A 17,248-nucleotide genomic window follows, 5' to 3' on the forward strand; every position below is an offset into this window, starting at 1 on the left:
TGTTAAACAGTTTAAAGTTTTACAGTTCTGCCCAGCAGGTGGCACTAATCTAAATATCAAACCAATGCATTTTATTTCCTTCAGGAGAGACAGGCCAAAAGTATTCATACAGCAGGCTTGGTTTGTTTTTGAATGTCTTTATATCAGGACACTATGGGTTTATTTGTAATGTGCTGCTGAAATTAAACCCAACTTTCCAAAAACACGATAATTCATGACTTTTAAAGGTGAATTACGTTTTCACAAAGTGCCAGTTTGGTTTGGATAGAAAATAAAATCATAAAAACTGTTTGTTGTATTTACTCGGGTTGTCTACATTACCAAAAAATCCCAAAACCACAAGAAAAAAAAAAACAAGCAACAAATTTATTGATAAAAAAAACAACATTTAATTGAGTAATTTTCCTTCAACTTTACAATTTTGCACTACATTTTCCCCAATACATTACAATCAATTAAACTGAGCGGAAAAGAAAATTGTTACAAATAATTGTCACGAGCCGAGAAACAAATCTGCAAATCTAGAAAATAGAAGAAATTGAATAATTTAAACAAATCAGGAAATTGTTGGCATGTAGGAGGTTCAACACAAACAAATGTATCACATTCATAAGTGCTTTCTGTCATTTTCATACCTATTGGCTCAAATCAGCTGAGTTTATTGGTTGTTCGTTACGGCAACATGTTTTTACTCAAGTAAAAGTAAAAAGTAGCCGTCCATGAAATAACTCAGAGTAAAAAAGGTCTTTTTTACTTTTTAAATCATATTAAATGATTAAAACTTGTGGAAATTCTGGGATTTCAAATGGTCAAAATAATGAAAATAGTTCATATAAATAGCATAATAACAAAATCAGACAAATGATTTTCTTTCCAAATCAAATTCTCGTGATTTAAAACTCGTTAACATTAAGAAAAGCTGCATGTTATTTGGTGAATTTTTGATTAAAATAAGTTTATTTTTCATTCAGTGAAGTTACAGATGCTTTTACTCATTTAAAGTAGCGATACTTCATGATAAAATATAAAAACACTCATCTCAACAAAGTAAATTTTGGTACACTGCAAAAATCTTACCAAGTAACTTTGGTTAAGTTTCTAAATATTTCTAAACAGATAAAACTAACTTACAAATACAAGAAATTGGAGCTTATTTTAAGTAAATGATTCCTTATAATTTAAGAAAAATTATTTGTTCCACTGACAGATTATTTCACTTACTGTAACAAGACATTTTTTCCCAGGTGTACTAAGATATTTGCACTAGAAATTAGACAAAAACTACTTGGTAATGTTTTGTGCTTTTGCAGTGCAGTTACTACCAAACTCTGGATTACATTCTCACTACAAACAAACCGCTCCACTTTGCTTTGGTCCGGTTCCTGCAACCGAGTCGCACCAAGACAGGGAGCAGTTTTACACAAACTAAACACCTCGGGTGTAAAAACAAGAGAAGTCCTGCTGGCTTCTACTTAAAAACTTATCATGTTCACTTAAGATAAAAACAATTCTGTTAAACATAATTTACATCTGCTACAAAAATAAAGATCTCTACTGTCTACAACGTTTGAGTTTACAGCGTCATCTCTTTCCCCAGAAGTCTTCCCGTCTCTTCTGAGCGCGCTCCAGGACGGCGGACGCTGCCGAGCACGAAGCCGCCGAGCGCCATGACATCACTGACAGTCGGTCGTCTGGGTGACAAAACGTAAAAAGATTTACTGTCGAGTTTTGAATGTTTTCTATCAATCAAGTTTATTTTTATAACACATTTCAGCAATAAGCTTTGCATCATAAAAACACAAAAATCAATAATTGAAACGTTACATTTTGCCATCATTACACTTAAAAAATGTTGGTTAATGTTTCATTTTTTATGTTCCAAAGCAACATTTGGGTTTTTAGTCTAGGTTTAAAAGAACTCTGTGATTCAGCGAAGGATCCATGATATATTGGCACCAACGTCGGTATCGGCCGATATTAGTCATTTTTTAACATATCAATATCGGCCCAATAAATACAATTGGGCCAATATTAGCAACCAATATTTATTTTCATCTTGTTGCCTTTGTTTCTGGTCAGTTTTTTGGAGATATAATAATAAATAACATCAGTAAGTATTGGTTATTGGCCAAAACAGCAATATTAATATCAGATATTGATATTGGTCTAAATGTTCATATCGGTGCCTCCCTGGTTTCAGCTGTTTTGCAGTTTTTTGGAAATTTGTTCCAAATTTGTGGTGTATAGAAGCTGAATGCTACTGGTTCTGATTCTGTAGAGCAGACCAGAACCAGAACAGCAGATGTCTGATGTGAAAGAAGACTGACTTTGTAATTGTCTTTATGTGTCTCTGAAGGTCCAAATATGTCAGTATTTTAATGCTAAGCTGTTAGTGATTTCTAAACTAACAGAAGTGTTTTAAAGTCTATTCTCTCTGGAAGGACTTCAGAACCGGGTGATGTGCTCCATCTTCAGATCAGAGTCCGTTTAATGGTTTTCTCACCTTCATCAGAACCGCAGCCTCCTCTGGAACATGGCAGCTCCCTGAACCTCAAACCCAAATCACCTGAAGAGGAAAAAACCTAATTAGTCTCAGAACCACAACAATCGCCGCCTTCCTCTTTTCTCATTCATGCGTTTGTCAAATCTTCCATCTTTTATATGAAAACTGATCCGTTGAGAAATAGATGAGGAAGTAAAGAGGGACAAACCCGTGTTGTTATCCAACACTCTCTCCTCTCTCTGTGTGGGTTTAGTTTCCCTCTAATGCCTCAGCTGTTGGGCTGCACGGCATAACGTGACAATAAAAAGGGTTTTTCTTGCTGATTCAGCTGCAGAGCATCGACTTTCTTTGATTCTCTGTAACTGGAAGGAGGAACTTTTTATCTCCTTTCCCTTCTAATTTTCTGAATTTAAGCAGAAACCAGTGGGTTTTTGTGATTTACTCCTGGAAGTATATTGTTTAAATCCTCTTTAAAGTTTAAATATTATATTAAGATGCGTTTCTAATGCATGAACTGACAAACTAGACAAAAATTTAATCAATGCAATCCAAACAAGTCAGTTCCTTCCTCAATTTTAGATTTTATATTAACTATAAAACAAATATTAATTCAGTATTATTATTATTTGTATATTTATTTTAGTTTTTTTTTATTTTTATCTGCACCAGTAACACTTTTATATATGTATTTATAGTTACAGTTAACAGTTTTTTGTATATTTTGTTCCCAAATTCACTGTTGTGTTTTTGTGCAATAAAAACAAAGTTGATTATTTTGATTTTATTGAAATCATAAAACCTTAGTGTAAAATATTAATTATGGGAAGCCTTCAGTGCCAGAAATGCTTCATGAAAGCCTTTTTTAATCAGTAGGAATAATTTTTACAGTTTGATCAGAGATGCAGATTAAAGTGATCACAACTGTTCTAATTATTAAACTTTCTCTGACCTGAAACTGGTTTTAATTCAGTTTTACTGAATTACTCATCCGGCTTTTACGTTTCCGATGAGTCTGGCGTTGCCGTTCTTTGCTTTTGTACGGCCTGAGATTAATCCCATGTTGGTCTGATTTCACTGTTTTTGTTGGCATTGTGGACTCGGCTGTTGCATCATGAGGAAACCTGATGCACAAAAATGGCTCAAATTACAACCTCCAAGTCGAAACTCATCCCTAAATACGTTCTAGAACCGTTTACGAACCCGTAGTGGAAACGGATCTCAGTAGGAAGACTTCTGATTTGTTGGTAAATAAATAAGAAACTAGTTGTTCACAAAGCATTTCAATAGAAAGTTTAGTGGAAGGAAGGATGTAGAAAACCAGAAACAGGAACCGCACAGGATTCTGAAGCTCACCGTTGTGCTGGAAGTCCGGGTGTCTCAGCATTCCCTGGATCCCATGCTGCGGCGGGGAGCCCAGAGGGGGCGGGGCTACTGGAGAAGGAGGCGCCTGCTTCGTCCTGATTGGTTGAGGCTGAGGGCTGGGGGTCTGTTTGTTGGTAGGAGGGGGGTTTAAAGACATGGGGGTGTTCTCTGGCCACGCCTCCTTCAGTTTGACCGGCTTGTTGACGCTGACCTCTGACCCAAATTCTGGTGAAGCGAATTTCTGGACAGATAAAAGGTCACATGACCCTTTATTGTGTGACATCATATATATAAAAAGTTTTATTAGAACTAAGTTACCTGTTTTTGTTTGATAGGAGAAGAATCATCCCTGTTGGTCGGCTTTCCAACAAGAATAGCTCCCCCTGGAGGGCAAACAGGACATATGTTTGGTATGTTTGGCTGTAGAATATGACTGAAAAACTCAAATGAAATGGATACAGAGAAAGTAATTATTAAAAATACCACCAGGATGTATGCAGAAGTTTGACATGTGCAGCGCTGCATGTATGAGCCTCAACAACAGAAAGATGTCCGAGCATGCTGTCAAATCTAAGATCATGCTGTGATTTTAGCTCATCGTGGATATTTTGGGTTGGAATGCATACGTGCTGACCGGATCGCTCCAAAAGAGCAGGGCATTCTGGGTAAATACACCCAAAACAAACATGTTAGCCTAGTGCTAGCAGGAAAAAATTACTCGTTGTTCTTTTACCAAAGACAAAAGAGAAATCCTAAAACTCCTCAAATCTGACGCTACTCCATTTTTGTTTGCATTTAGTGAAGAGGAAAGCTGCATTCAGCGTCTTATTCAGAGGTTTTTCTGTTGTTTCCTTCAGTGGTTCTTTGTGCAGCGGGTGAAAAATAACATTTTGCAGTTGCGATCTTTCCATTAAATAAGAAATGTAATTAAAATCACATGTGAATAAGTTAGCTCATGTGATAAGTGCACATGAACTAACTTTTTCTTTGTTGTCTCCAGCAGTAGTAACATCTGTTTGTTGATCATGTGACTCGTATGATTAAAAAATTGTTTCCATTGCAGTTTTGCAAAATAAATCAGCTTCTCATTCTAGTGCAAAAACCTTTTATCTAAAATAAAGTGATTTCAAAAATGACGTGTTTCCATTAAACAAATCTAATTTCAAAATGTCAAATTGTGCAATTATATTGTTCATGGAAACGCATCTACTGCCTCTGCATGTATGAAACCTTATGTTATACAGCGTGACTGCTTATTGCATTGTGATGTTTTATCATTACCTTAGAAGTAAAAACAGTCAGTCAGTTCTGTGTTCGCTGCATCTGAGCGAGGAAGTGGTTTATTAATTGCAGTGAGCACAATAGAGAGAGGAAATGTTGCATGTTTCTGCAGGAAAAGAACATCCTTTAGAGAAACAAACACTAGAAGCTGCAGCCTGATCAGTTGTCTTCTGCTCTACCAGCTAACAGAAGTGTAATTTCTTTTCTGAGTCGTTTTCTCGGAAAGCTTTCTAGGTCAAGCTGAGGTCTTTGAGACCTCAGCTTGACCTCTGATCTTCCTGGAAACACTTGACTCTCTGTCAGCTGCGCATGCAGCTTCTTAAAATGGCCAAATCTGTAAGAACTTTGTCTTTAACTCTAAACCAGGATTGCATGCAATTTTTTCCTTGTTGGGAATCAGAAACGTTAAGGTATCATCAGGTTTTACGGCGCTGGGTGGTTTCCGTGTCCTGTAGGAATGTGTACCTGTGGCAGGTGTGGTCAGGTCGTGGTGGGTCCTCTGAACCGGCCTCGTTTTCAGTCTGGGAGTCGGTAACCTTCCCTCCTCTCTGAAAACACACGGTTGGTTCCTGAAAGCTGAGGTGGCTTTGATCTGACTTTCACACTTTTGACACACTTTCTGTCAGTGCTGGAGATTATCTTCAGGCAAAAATAGACTCAAGTTACAACTGCTTAATTAAAACACCACAAACACTTCAAAACAAAGTCAAGAATATATAATTACTATAATAGAAAAAGAAAAAAACCTACTCCTCTGTCTCTTCTTCTTCTTCTGCCCAGGCTGTGTGGCGTTCAGCTCCGGGTCCTGGAGGCGTTTCCCTCCCAGCGTTTCTCTGAGTTTTTCCTCCACTGACTGACGACCTCCTACTGGACATACTGGAGCGACCAGACAGAAACCAGTTCAGGTCAGAGGTCAGATCAGGTTCCAGCCTCCTGCCTAGAGCTGGGCGATACGGCTTAAGAATAAAATCTCAAATTTTTTTTTTATTTATTTATACCAAATCCGATTTTAATCTGTTTTTTTTCTCTACAAATGAAATTATTTTCAACAAGTGGCTTTTATTTCAATCATCTCTTTTGTGAGTGGGACAACGGAGCATCGGGATTAATTACGAGAATATATTCAGAATATTAGCAGAAAAAAGGCACAATTCTACCGAAAAAACTTTACAATAAAAAGTTGTTCTATTGAAAAAAAAAGGCTTTTTTAAAATCAGGATGGGATGTGAGCAGCTCAGGTCATGTGGATCTTTCTTCAAAATAAACTCATTGTTTGCAGGATCGATTCAAAGTTTTGTTGCTGATAATAATTTGATGCTGGTGTGTTAAACAAATAAGCATTTCTTATTTGTAAAACTTATGGAGCCTGTTGCATGTTATTGTTTACCTTTGGAAATTTTGCGAATGCGTACGAAGCTGGACGGCAAAAAGACGATTAACAAAATGAAACCGGGAGATGAAGGCATTAGTTTAGTGCAGTGTGTCACAGCAAAGGGAAAAACTGTTACAGAATTACTCAAAACCACTTTTTTTCTCGCTCTGTGTGTCGGCTGTACTACACCCACACCTGTTGCCACGGCAACTGACAACAACACCACTTTATGTTTTATGAGTCAACACCATAAAACACGTAAACATTTTCCCACACAAAGAATAAAATATTCAGTCCATTATAGTTTGTTTTCGGGCTTGATGAGATTATTGATAAGTGATCGCTGTGGCAGATTAGCTACCGCTAACCGCTGCTATTAGCTAAGCTAACACAGTGGTGGTTGATTAGCTAATTTAAACACCTGATGTACTAATGGTCTGTTAGAGTGGGTGTTTAGGTTTCCTTTTTTATTTTAACTGAACCGAAACACCAAATTCCACAGCACATCTACATAAGATTGTCATAGTCAAGCTAGCATAACTGAATTATTTCCTTTTCCCTTGCTATTTTCTTCTTAATTAAAACTTTGTCCTGACTTTGTTATCAAGCTGTCCTAGTGTTGATAATTAGTAGCAGAGCACTGCGTCCCTTTTTATTTTATTTATCAGGCTCACATTTAAGATTTAGCTCATTATGTTGACAACAGCTAAAACCAATGCTAGTCATAATCTGCTAGCAGTTTTTTGCCCTCTCGCAGAGAGATGGGGTGTGAATTTGTGCAGTTACGTTGCAACGGTCCATACCAAAATATAACTTCACAAAATGCTCCACATTCCTCATTTTTGTTATTTTTTATTTTGGTGTTTTTATAAAATTCTCATTTTATTCTCATAATTAGAAGAAAATCAAAGTAGTCTAGTCCTAATATTCTGTCATAGAGTTGACTTGAATTCAAAGTCCAAATAAATAGAAGCTGTAAAACAAGATGGCCGCTCTGGGCGTGATGACATCACTTTGAGGACTGCATTGGTGGAAAAAAAAAAATCCAGATTTTCTCTAAATTAATCGCTAAAATTGATTTATCGCCCAGCTCCACTCCTACCTGCGTCGCTCCTCACCTGGCCAGGTCCAGGGCTTCTACGCAGGAAGCGCTGCGGCTGTCCGGCTCAGGTGAAAGGTCACGGTTGGGTGGTGGGGTGGAGGGGTCTGAGTGGGAGTCGGTGGGCTCCCACAGAGCGTTGTGTTCGGACAGCAACTGGCTCAGATGGTCCCTGGAGAAGTTGGTTCCCCAGGCTCTGCGTCGGTACGCCTGGGCCTGCTGCCTGCGCTCCTTCACCTGGACAAACAGGTGAAACTCTGAGCCTAAAACCCACCTGGTCAGCGGCTTCCAACCAATAATCACTGACCAACATATTGATGAGTTTAACAAAGACAAAATATTAGTTACTAGTTTCTCAACTGGTGACTGTATGATGCGTTTATGACTTTTTATTTCTGTGTTTTATATTTCTGTGTTTGAACTGCATTTGAAACTTGATTTTATTAATAAATAATTTGGGTTTTATTTAAAAAATCTCACAGTCAGAAAACAGGAGATGCAATAATTTTTTCCACTGGTGAATTCCTCATTTTAAATAAGATCAGAAACATTGAGAGAATTTTGAGCCATAAAATATGACTTCAAAACATCAATTTTTCCATATTTATTGATAAAAATCTATTTATTATCTTAAAAATATTGACTTTAAAAGAGAAATAAAAAGTTTGATATGCTCTGAGAGAAATCTGGTAGTTTGTGGCGTTAATTATTCTGTCTGCCGTCAACCTCAGCTGCTTCGCTCCAGTCGTGTCACTGCAGCTGAAGTCGTAGATTCTGGTAAACCCGACGTTCTGGACCCTGGATAACCTCTGACCCCGTTTGTGAAGCTAACCTCAGTCTGTCCACGGCCCAACCTCGACAGGAATCACCTGTCAGCGTTTCATCACTTCCTCCCACTGGTTTGTTCGTGACGTCGGCTCAGAAAAGAAAAAGACTGAGTCAAAAAGACGGAGAGAAAATTGATGTGATTCATTTAGAGGATTAAAACTTTTGATGATGATATTTAAAAAACACATAAAAGCTCCACTAGAGAGGTAACTTTTAAAAAGTTTGGACTCAGTAGTTTTTATTTGAGTCTCAGCAGGTGACTCACTGCATCTGCATCGTTTCCATTCGAAAGGTGGAACTGAAGTAACGAGCTGACGGGTCAGAACCCCGCCCAACAAGATGGCCGCCGAAAATATAAAAACCCCCAACAGACAGAAAAATGTCTCCTCTGCTTTTCCACCAGTTCAGCCTGAATTAGTTTGACTTCTAAGCAAGAATATTTCAGAAAGCTCAACAAAAGTTATAATTTATCTCCAAGTTATTGACTTTACGGTGATTTTTCTCGAGTTTTAGCTTCTTTACAAGCAGCTCCACATTTTCTCTCAGGGTTTCCTGATACTCATAATAAGACATTGAAATGATTGAACAACTTCACACCAGAGTTTTAGATCTTTCTTAACATTTTAAGATGTTTTTCTGGTAAAATTATTACTATATTCTCATGATTAAACAAAAAAAATGTCCTGTCATGATAACAAACTTTGCTTCGTCCCAGAATTATCGCGATAAACGATACTATTGAGACCATTTTCAGGTAATATAATGGTAACGGCATAATAATAATAATGCAAGAACTGAGTCTTAAATATCAATAAATCTTAAATTTAAATGAACATTTGACAGTGGAACTGGAAGACACTTTAAATATCCAAAATAAATAAAATAACAGAAACAACAAATAAAATGAATTATTAAAAAAAGAGATAGTCGCGACTGAAAAGAGAAAAACAGTAAATGATGCAAATGGAAATTATAAAATTATTGTTTTAATTGTCATATAGATTAAATAAAAGCAAATTTTTTGGAAATATTTTCTGTCATCCATAATATAAAAATAGATTAAAATTGAATCTTGTATGAAATAAAATCTGATTTTGTTTTTAAAAATCACCCAGCTCTGGTTTTGCTGCACTCACCTCCCTGTTTTTGCCACCAGGTGGCGCAGCAACTATTCGTTTTAGCTTAAATTTTTCCAACTGGACCTCTGGGAACATTTTAGGTGTTGTTAAAAGTCGAATGCAACTGAAACGCGTGGTATTGTTTTGGATTGTTGGTCATTTCAGGCCCTGTTATTGGTGCTGCATTGATTTTTTTCTATTTATTACATCAGCAGATTAACAGCTGGTGGTTTGAAAACACACCAGCAGCTGCAGAAACGGTTTTTTCCTGCAGAGCAAACAGATGCAGGTGCTTTTCTTAGTATTTTTGATGCCTTGAGGCGAAATCTTTGATGTTGTGCAAACGGCTGCCCCCCTCCTCAACAACATTTTCCACAGGGCTGTTGGGAACCGACCTGCCTGTGAGTAACGCAGAGAAGTTTCCCTGAAACGAACCACTGTGGTTTCTTCTGCTGACACTCAGCACTTTGGTTTTTCATGAGCAACACAGAAAAACACACACCGGCCGAAACAATCCCCTAAAACACAACTTCAGTGAGATTTCCTGCTTCTCCTGCAGACAGTGAACTCACCACAGGCGCTGGACTGTCCTGCTGCTTCAAACCCCCCTCCTCCACCTGATCTGCTTTCCTCTTCTCTTTTAAAGAGGCAGAGCTTTTATTTTCTGTATTCTGTTTGGTTAAAGGCAGAAACGATCATTTAAACTTCCCGTGTGAGTAACTAAGGACTCAAACCAAAACTGTCCGTCCTGCCAAAGGATGAGAGGAAAATTGTTGCTGCTTAAAACTGTGAAGTTTTATTTTTGCAGCCAAGAGCAGAAAGAGAGAGGGAAGAAGTTCAAACCATCTCTTCTTTCTTTCATATTGCACAATGATCATATCCCCTACTCCAACATCTCTCTAACCACTTGGCCAGAGATTCAAAGACGAGTAGCAAAAGCAAAGGAGGTGGATTAGCAGCTGAAGATGTCATCCAGGACGTTACTTATGAACATTGAGCTGTCAGCATGTCAGGATACTAAGTGCCATACTGCAACATTCTTCTGTCAGAGATTTCTTCAGATTCGTTGCGAGACTGACTGCTACAGAAAACCTTAGAATTTCATTGAATTTCTAACTTCAAAGTTCAACTGAAACTTGTAGGTGGAGTTTCGATATCGAAGGCGGCATTTGAAGTCTTTTTATAACTTTCCAACAAGGCAGACTCTGATGTTCAATTGTTCTCTACCAAAATATTTTACAGTAGGAAATAAAAAGTGCTGAATGTCACAGAAAGTGAAAGGCGGTGTGATGAATGTAAATTGACCTCTGACCTGCTCGGTGAAGTCGTCCGTGGCTCCGCCCCCTTTTGGGTTCCTGCAGAGAGGAGAACGAAAGCTGGACTGATACTCAGTCAACATCCTGCCAGACACACAGGAACGGTTCCACGCATCATTTCACCGGCCTGTCAGAGACGCTGAACACACTCGGCCTGGAACTCACCTGTGTCTCCTCCGCACCTGAGCGGGCGGAAGGGCCGTCGTCAGGGGCAACCGGGACCCACCGTCGCCCTGAGCGGTTTCCTGTTTGACAGGAAGTTTGTTATTCTGTCCATCCAAACTTTTCCTTCTGTGAGTCTGCAGGTAAAAACAGGACAGCAGGTCAGTTAGCAGGTCAAAGGTCAAAGAGCAGAGCTGAACAGAGTGGCTTCAAGATAATAACAAAAAATCAGATATTTTTTATTCTTTTTTTTTTTTTGCTTGATTTCTTTTCTAAAAAAGAAATTACAAATGACAAATTTTCTAAAAATTTTAATCTTAAAGAATTAAAAATTAGATAAGATCAATTAGAAGCAAGAAGATTTCCTCTCCTACAGTCTGCATAGTGTGTGTGTGTGTGTGTGTGTGTGTGTGTGTGTGTGTGTGTGCGTGTGTGTGTGTGTGTGTAGGCGTGTGTGTGTTACCTACTCTGTATGTGTGAAACACCGGATGTCCCAGATTTCTCCGAAGGCGCAGACCGGAAGGCGGGGCCAGACCCTGGAAGCTCCGGCGGTACTCCGTTTCCATGGGGACGGGGTTCTTCTTAAAGGGCGGGATGGACCTGCTGCTGGAGTGCAACACCTGCGAGATGGGGTCAAAGGTCAGCAACTGAACAACCACTCAGAAAACCTCCAAAGAGTTGCGACCTAATCGGTTTGGATGAGGCTGGTGTGCCGCCATCTGGTGGACAAACAGGAGAATTACAGTTATCGTTCACTGATAATCAACTGAATTCTATCAATTTCTTTCTTCTGTTCATCTATTAATGTTTTTTTTTTACCCAGAATGAAATTTTAAAATGACTAACTTTTATTTGTGCAATATTTCACATAAAAACTGCATCAGAATGTGATAAATTACACTTACATTTAAATTACAATTTTAAAATACAACTTTATTTCATTTAGTTAGTAACAAACACATTTTCTACCTTAATAAAAACAATTATTTACTGAATGTGTTTACGGTTCCCTTATCTGATGAGTTTGATTCATTTTGGTGGAAAATAATTTTGAGAAAAGTCTGATTTAAAAAACGCTGCCCCCTGCTGAGATAGTTAAGGTAAAACATTTGCTGCTTTTTTTATCTACAAAATCTGATTGAGATAAAAGCTGCTTCAAGAAACAGTGGATGGCAAAAATTGTGACAGATGTTTATTATTATGCAACAGTCCGATAAGATGAGAAATCATTCATTTACCAATAAAAAATTATTATTATCTGTATTACTGACTAATATAACACAGACTCCGCCTCTCTGTGGTCACATTAAGAAATTTCTCTGAAGCGACTGAAGTTGCTTACCTCATCATGATACCTAAACTGAATTAATCTGATTAAATTCAGAATTTTGCTGTTAAACAAAAAGAAAAACTTTCTGTGATGTAATAAAAGCAAATTAAAACCTCCTGAATTTAGTCAAAATTTCTGTTTTACATTTAATATTTCATTATTCTATGTTTTATATCCAAATTCAGTTAGCTGTATTTTGTTGGACATTATTTTACATTTTATCACAATTATTTTGATATTTGTATTTCTGTTTACTGTTTAAATTTCTAGTTTTACTAAACCGCTGAGTTCCTCATTCTGTCGTAGTTTGACTGTTTTTGTTTCTTTTTCCTTTAATAAATCAGAAATGAATCCTAGTGATATTCATAATAAAATAAACAGTATGCTGTGAGCTTTTTTGTGAAATTAACTGATTAATTAATATTCATTTATCCCACTCAGCTCATTCCAAGGTCTGATGGGATTAATAATCCCCCCGGTGAGATTTGGGTAACAACATTTGTTACTCAGCTGCTGTGGTTCTCTTTGAATAACTTGTTCCCCTCCTGGCCTATAGGGGCGCTGCACCAAGAACCACTGAAGGAAATGACATGAAAACCTCAGAAGAAGATGCTGTGTGATACTTCGCAAAACAAAAAAAAATGGAGTGGCATCAGATTTCTGGTCTTTGGCTAAAAACGTCTCCCGCTAGTGCTAGGCTAGCGCGTTTGTTTTGGTTGTATTTACCCAGAATGCCCTGGGCTGCAGTCTACTTTCTGCTTTTTGGAGTGGTCTACACCTCAGACATCTCTGTAAAGATGTTTTTCCATCAGATTGGGAACCAATCAAACCCTTTGAGCAACTTGTTCCCCTCCTCGCCTGCGGGGGCGCTGCACCAAGAACCACTGAAGGAAACAAATCGACACTGAGCACAACTTGTTTCTTCACGAAACGTAAATAAAGATGGAGAGGCGTCAGGTTTTAGCGGTTGGAGGATTTTCCTTTTGTCTTTGGTAAAAAAAGACCATGAGTCATTTCTCCTGTTAGCGCTAAGCTAACTCCGATTAGCATTCACGCCTCCCCAAGCGAACGGAGTTCATGCTTCCTGATGGAAAACAGGAAGTTGTCATGCTTAGACGTCTTTCTCACCTGCTCTGCTGTCAGTAATGGCGACGCTGCAGGTACAGGCTTCTTCCAGCCAAACTGCCTGTGGTACTCTGACCTCTGACCCCACGCCTTGCCGACCTGCAACACAAACCGGTCACATCCTGCTGCTTCCGGTTCAGCGTTCCAGATGGTCTCACCTGGTTTCCCGGCTGCTGCTCCGGTTCTGCAGGTCCGCCGGGCTCAAAGGGGCGGAGCTTCACTGAGGACACAGAGCAGATGTGAGACCAGCGACGATCTGGGGCGACAGAACCTCAAAGTTCTGCACATTTACCGGATGTTCCATCAGCTACTGGTCTGGATCCAGGTTCTGGTTCCGATCCAGAAACATTTGGTGGTTTAGAAACTGGAGAATCTGGAATTTAATGCAGAATCATGGTGATCATGTGAAACATCCAGATTATTAAAATCCTGGAAAATCCTTGAATTTGGAAAGTTCTTGGTTTTCAGTAAGTTTATTAATAAAATCTAATCTAATATTTTTATAAAAGCCTGAAATTTGGAAACAATATTTACAATTGAAACCAAATGTTTTTACACACCTAATAAAAAAAGGCACATTTTTTTCTGACCATCTAAAGTTAAATCAGATCAAATTTTTCTTGTTTTAGGTTCGGCAGAATGAATAAAATTATTTCTATTTGCTAAAAAAAAAACGAGAATATATTTTAGTGCTTTTTTAATTTGAGCAGGAAGGAAATTTACTTTATCATAATTTGCTTGGATTACTTGAATGTAATGAATATTTATTACTCCTAATTTCTCAGTGAATTATTGATCTGATCTGTTTATTTGAAATAAATTAATTAAGCGTTATTGAAATTGGGGGATTTTTTTGTTAAATTAGTGTTTGGTTCTCAGATAACTCAAAACATAAAATAATTTCTTTTACCTAGAATACTACCACAACAAGTTATTAATAACATTAATAAATTATAGTGAAATGAAACTGTCTTTTTTAGTTACTTTGTATTTTTTTATTATTGCCAAAGTTTGATGCAGAAAAGGTTTGATAACTTGAAAATTAAAATTTTACTGTGAGAAAATTTAGAAGCAAAATTTTGAGATGAATCTAAAAATCTTTTGATTCTTTTTAGTTTTTCAAATAAAAAAAATTAATAATGGTAATAATTTTTTTTTCCTGGTGCTTGTTCGACATTTCAAAGACGCTTTGCAAGAGAAAAAATAATCCCTTCTAGAAAATTGATTGACTAGATTATTTCCAAAATTCCTAGAAATTAACTTTTTTCCTTTTACTCCTTTTTATTCTTTCATGATTTTTAAGAGGAAATTGTTAAAAAAAAAAAAAGTAAAATAATTTCACCCAGACAGAAACGATCATCTCCTGTTCTCCTGCAGACACTCACCTTTCCTGCCAGTAGAGGGTGCTGTTCTGCAAACTGGATCTGCTGGAGAACCAGGCAGGAAGTCACCGGACTCGGCCGGACCGGGTCTCTTCAGTGGTTGAAGACTCAGAGGTCTGCTGATGCCTGCAGACACAAACACAGCAGGAAGCTGCTGATTCTTAAAGTATCTCCATTTGTTGCTTCTAGATCTTTTTTTGTTTTGTTTTTTAGATAAAAACATCATAAGAGGTTCTTACGGTTCTGATCAGGGCGGAATCTGGCCAGCGGACGGCAGCGCTGAGGCGACACGCTTCTGGAGCGAGGGACACCGTAGCTCTTCTGGTACTCGCTCTGACTCTGAAACAGAAACAGCTTAGCTCTGAACTATCATAAAATAAAAATTACCAACATCTCAGACCAAAGACAAGCAAATATATCGAAAGAATGTCGTTTCTCTAAAGTTGAAATAATAAAATAAATTAATTGTCCTGGATTATTCTATCTGTTGGTGAAAAAGCTCTGCTAATCAAGCTCCTTTGCTTTTGCAATTGATTGTGTACTTCTGTGGTTGTCCTTATTTCCATACTGGAGCAAAATGACAAATTGAATCATAAATGATGTTTAAAAAATAAGTAATGATAGCAGCTATATTACACACTTAGAGTAGTCTTGAAATGAAGTATCTGGCGCTGACCTGTTTGTAAAATTCAAATTCAGAAATGTCTGAATATGAATTTGAATGGGGGGCCCAAAATAAAAATTCGCCTAGGGCCCCTAAAAGGCTCGGACCGGCCCTGTTTGGGCTACTAGACTACAAACAAACTCTGTGCCTGTAAAAATCTGTTCATATTAGAATAAAAAACAGTAAAGTCAACATTTAACTTTCCAAATTGGTCTAGATGGGTAATAAAAAATAATCAGTCAGAGGGAATCCAAACTTGATAAATTGGATTATCAGATTATATCAGATTAAAACCTTATTGATCCCGTTTCTACTGAGCTGTAAACCGAAACGACGCTTCACGACAACTCAAACTTAATGTAATGCATTTTATTATTTCACAGCGATCTTTATTCGGATTCCCAGCGGTTTTTAATCGTGATTAGCAGCAGCTACGACCGCTAGCATCCCTCTGTTTGTATCACCTGTTGTTTACCTTGAAGCGGACCGTCATGGCGCTCCTGCTTGTTCAGGTAACACCGGGAAAAGTCGCTCCCCGGAAACAAAACCCCAAACTGGGCGTCCTAACTGGCGCTTTTAGTTCGGTTTACCGCTGATTCACCCGGAGCTACGCGCTAGCTACAAGCGTCAAGCTACAGGTGTTGTGCCGAGCTGAGTTACCCCCCTAGCTAATCGCTTCCCTACCATTTGCGCCTCTACACCTGGAGTTACGGCCGCGGTTGATAATATGGTGCATTCAAGTCAAATCGTACATTAGAAAATCTATACTGAAATTACTCTAAAATGAATAAATGTATTTTTTTTATCAAATTGCACTGAGGTGTTAATCAATGATTTATATATATATTAAAAAACAGCTGTGATTATTTTCAAATGTTCCGTGTTGTTAAACAATTGTTTCATTATATTTTCAAATATTTTAAATTGTGAATTGTAAAGAAATTACTGAAGTTTTTTGTTGTTTTGTTGTTGTTTTCTTTGCCAGATTTAACTTTTTACTTTTGTTACGTCCATTGTAGAACAAAAATCTGCCAAAACACGCAGAAATTTTTAGATTAATCTAAAAAATTCTCTGAAACCCCTTCCCCCCAAAACCTTAGTTTCAAATGTTTGACTATTGAAATTCAGAAATGTCTGAAATTAACCTAAAAATTTCTTTCTTTCTTTTTTTTTTACCCCACCAGGGGCTCTTTTTGTGGGCTCTAGTGTCCCCCATATGACAGTAGGCCGACAGGAAACGGGGAAGGAGAGGAGGGAAGACACGCGGCAAACGTCGTCGGGTCCGGGAGTTGAACCCGCGACGGCCGCGCCGAGGACCCAAGGCCTCCAAATACGGGTCGCGCTAACCGCTACGCCATCACGGCACGCCCCAACCTAAAAATTTCTGAGTTTTTCCTATCAAAATTTTGACTTTCCATATTCAGAAATGTTTTTATTTTTTCTGTGATTTTTGGCTGGAATTAAGTCACTTTTTTTGTCTACAACGACCCACTTACATCGTCATAACCCTTTATTAAAAACTTACAATAAAATTAAATTACGATATTAATGATGTGTTGAAAACAATTACAGTATATTCCTGTTAACGTAGATATTCCAATGTACGAGGTGTACTTGAATGCACCATCGGATCAGCAGGGCCGACCAGATGGGAAATCACATCCTTACGGTGGAACTCCTCCCGACTCAACACCAGCGTTGCCATG

At 37.9% G+C, this 17,248-nt stretch overlaps 1 protein-coding gene across 2 annotated transcripts; it reads right to left on the reverse strand.

Annotated features, from left to right (window-relative positions):
* Nucleotides 1-1,188: 1,188 nt before the first annotated feature.
* On the reverse strand, nucleotides 1,189-16,263 carry mdm1 (Mdm1 nuclear protein). 2 transcript variants are annotated; one of them, XM_032589888.1, is made up of 16 exons: nucleotides 16,018-16,263; nucleotides 15,118-15,217; nucleotides 14,882-15,004; nucleotides 13,789-13,869; nucleotides 13,655-13,716; nucleotides 13,500-13,595; nucleotides 11,509-11,661; nucleotides 11,045-11,178; nucleotides 10,876-10,963; nucleotides 7,637-7,854; nucleotides 5,897-6,022; nucleotides 5,612-5,694; nucleotides 4,184-4,248; nucleotides 3,857-4,106; nucleotides 2,504-2,566; nucleotides 1,189-1,691 (listed from the first exon to the last, which is right to left on the reverse strand). In XM_032589888.1, exons 1-16 carry the CDS (start codon nucleotides 16,033-16,035, stop codon nucleotides 1,582-1,584), a joined length of 1,770 nt encoding a protein of 589 aa, XP_032445779.1. In that variant the 5' UTR covers nucleotides 16,036-16,263; the 3' UTR covers nucleotides 1,189-1,581. The 2 variants fall into 2 exon arrangements, with proteins under 2 accessions (XP_032445779.1, XP_032445780.1); XM_032589889.1 differs by having other exon boundaries at nucleotides 10,876-10,918; nucleotides 16,018-16,261.
* Between the last annotated feature and the right edge of the window lie 985 nt (nucleotides 16,264-17,248).

This window comes from Xiphophorus hellerii, chromosome 17 (genome assembly GCF_003331165.1).
Source record: "Xiphophorus hellerii strain 12219 chromosome 17, Xiphophorus_hellerii-4.1, whole genome shotgun sequence".
Taxonomy (NCBI): Eukaryota; Metazoa; Chordata; class Actinopteri; order Cyprinodontiformes; family Poeciliidae; genus Xiphophorus; species Xiphophorus hellerii.

Bases quoted from the DNA above. Each gene is read 5' to 3' on its own strand.
- mdm1 (XM_032589888.1), bottom strand. The intron at 13,870-14,881 runs GTGAGTGTCTGC...ATTAAATTCCAG, and splicing joins ACCCTCTACTGGCAGGAAAG to ATTCTCCAGTTTCTAAACCA. The intron at 4,249-5,611 runs GTACACATTCCT...TTTGCCCTCCAG, and splicing joins CCTGACCACACCTGCCACAG to GGGGAGCTATTCTTGTTGGA.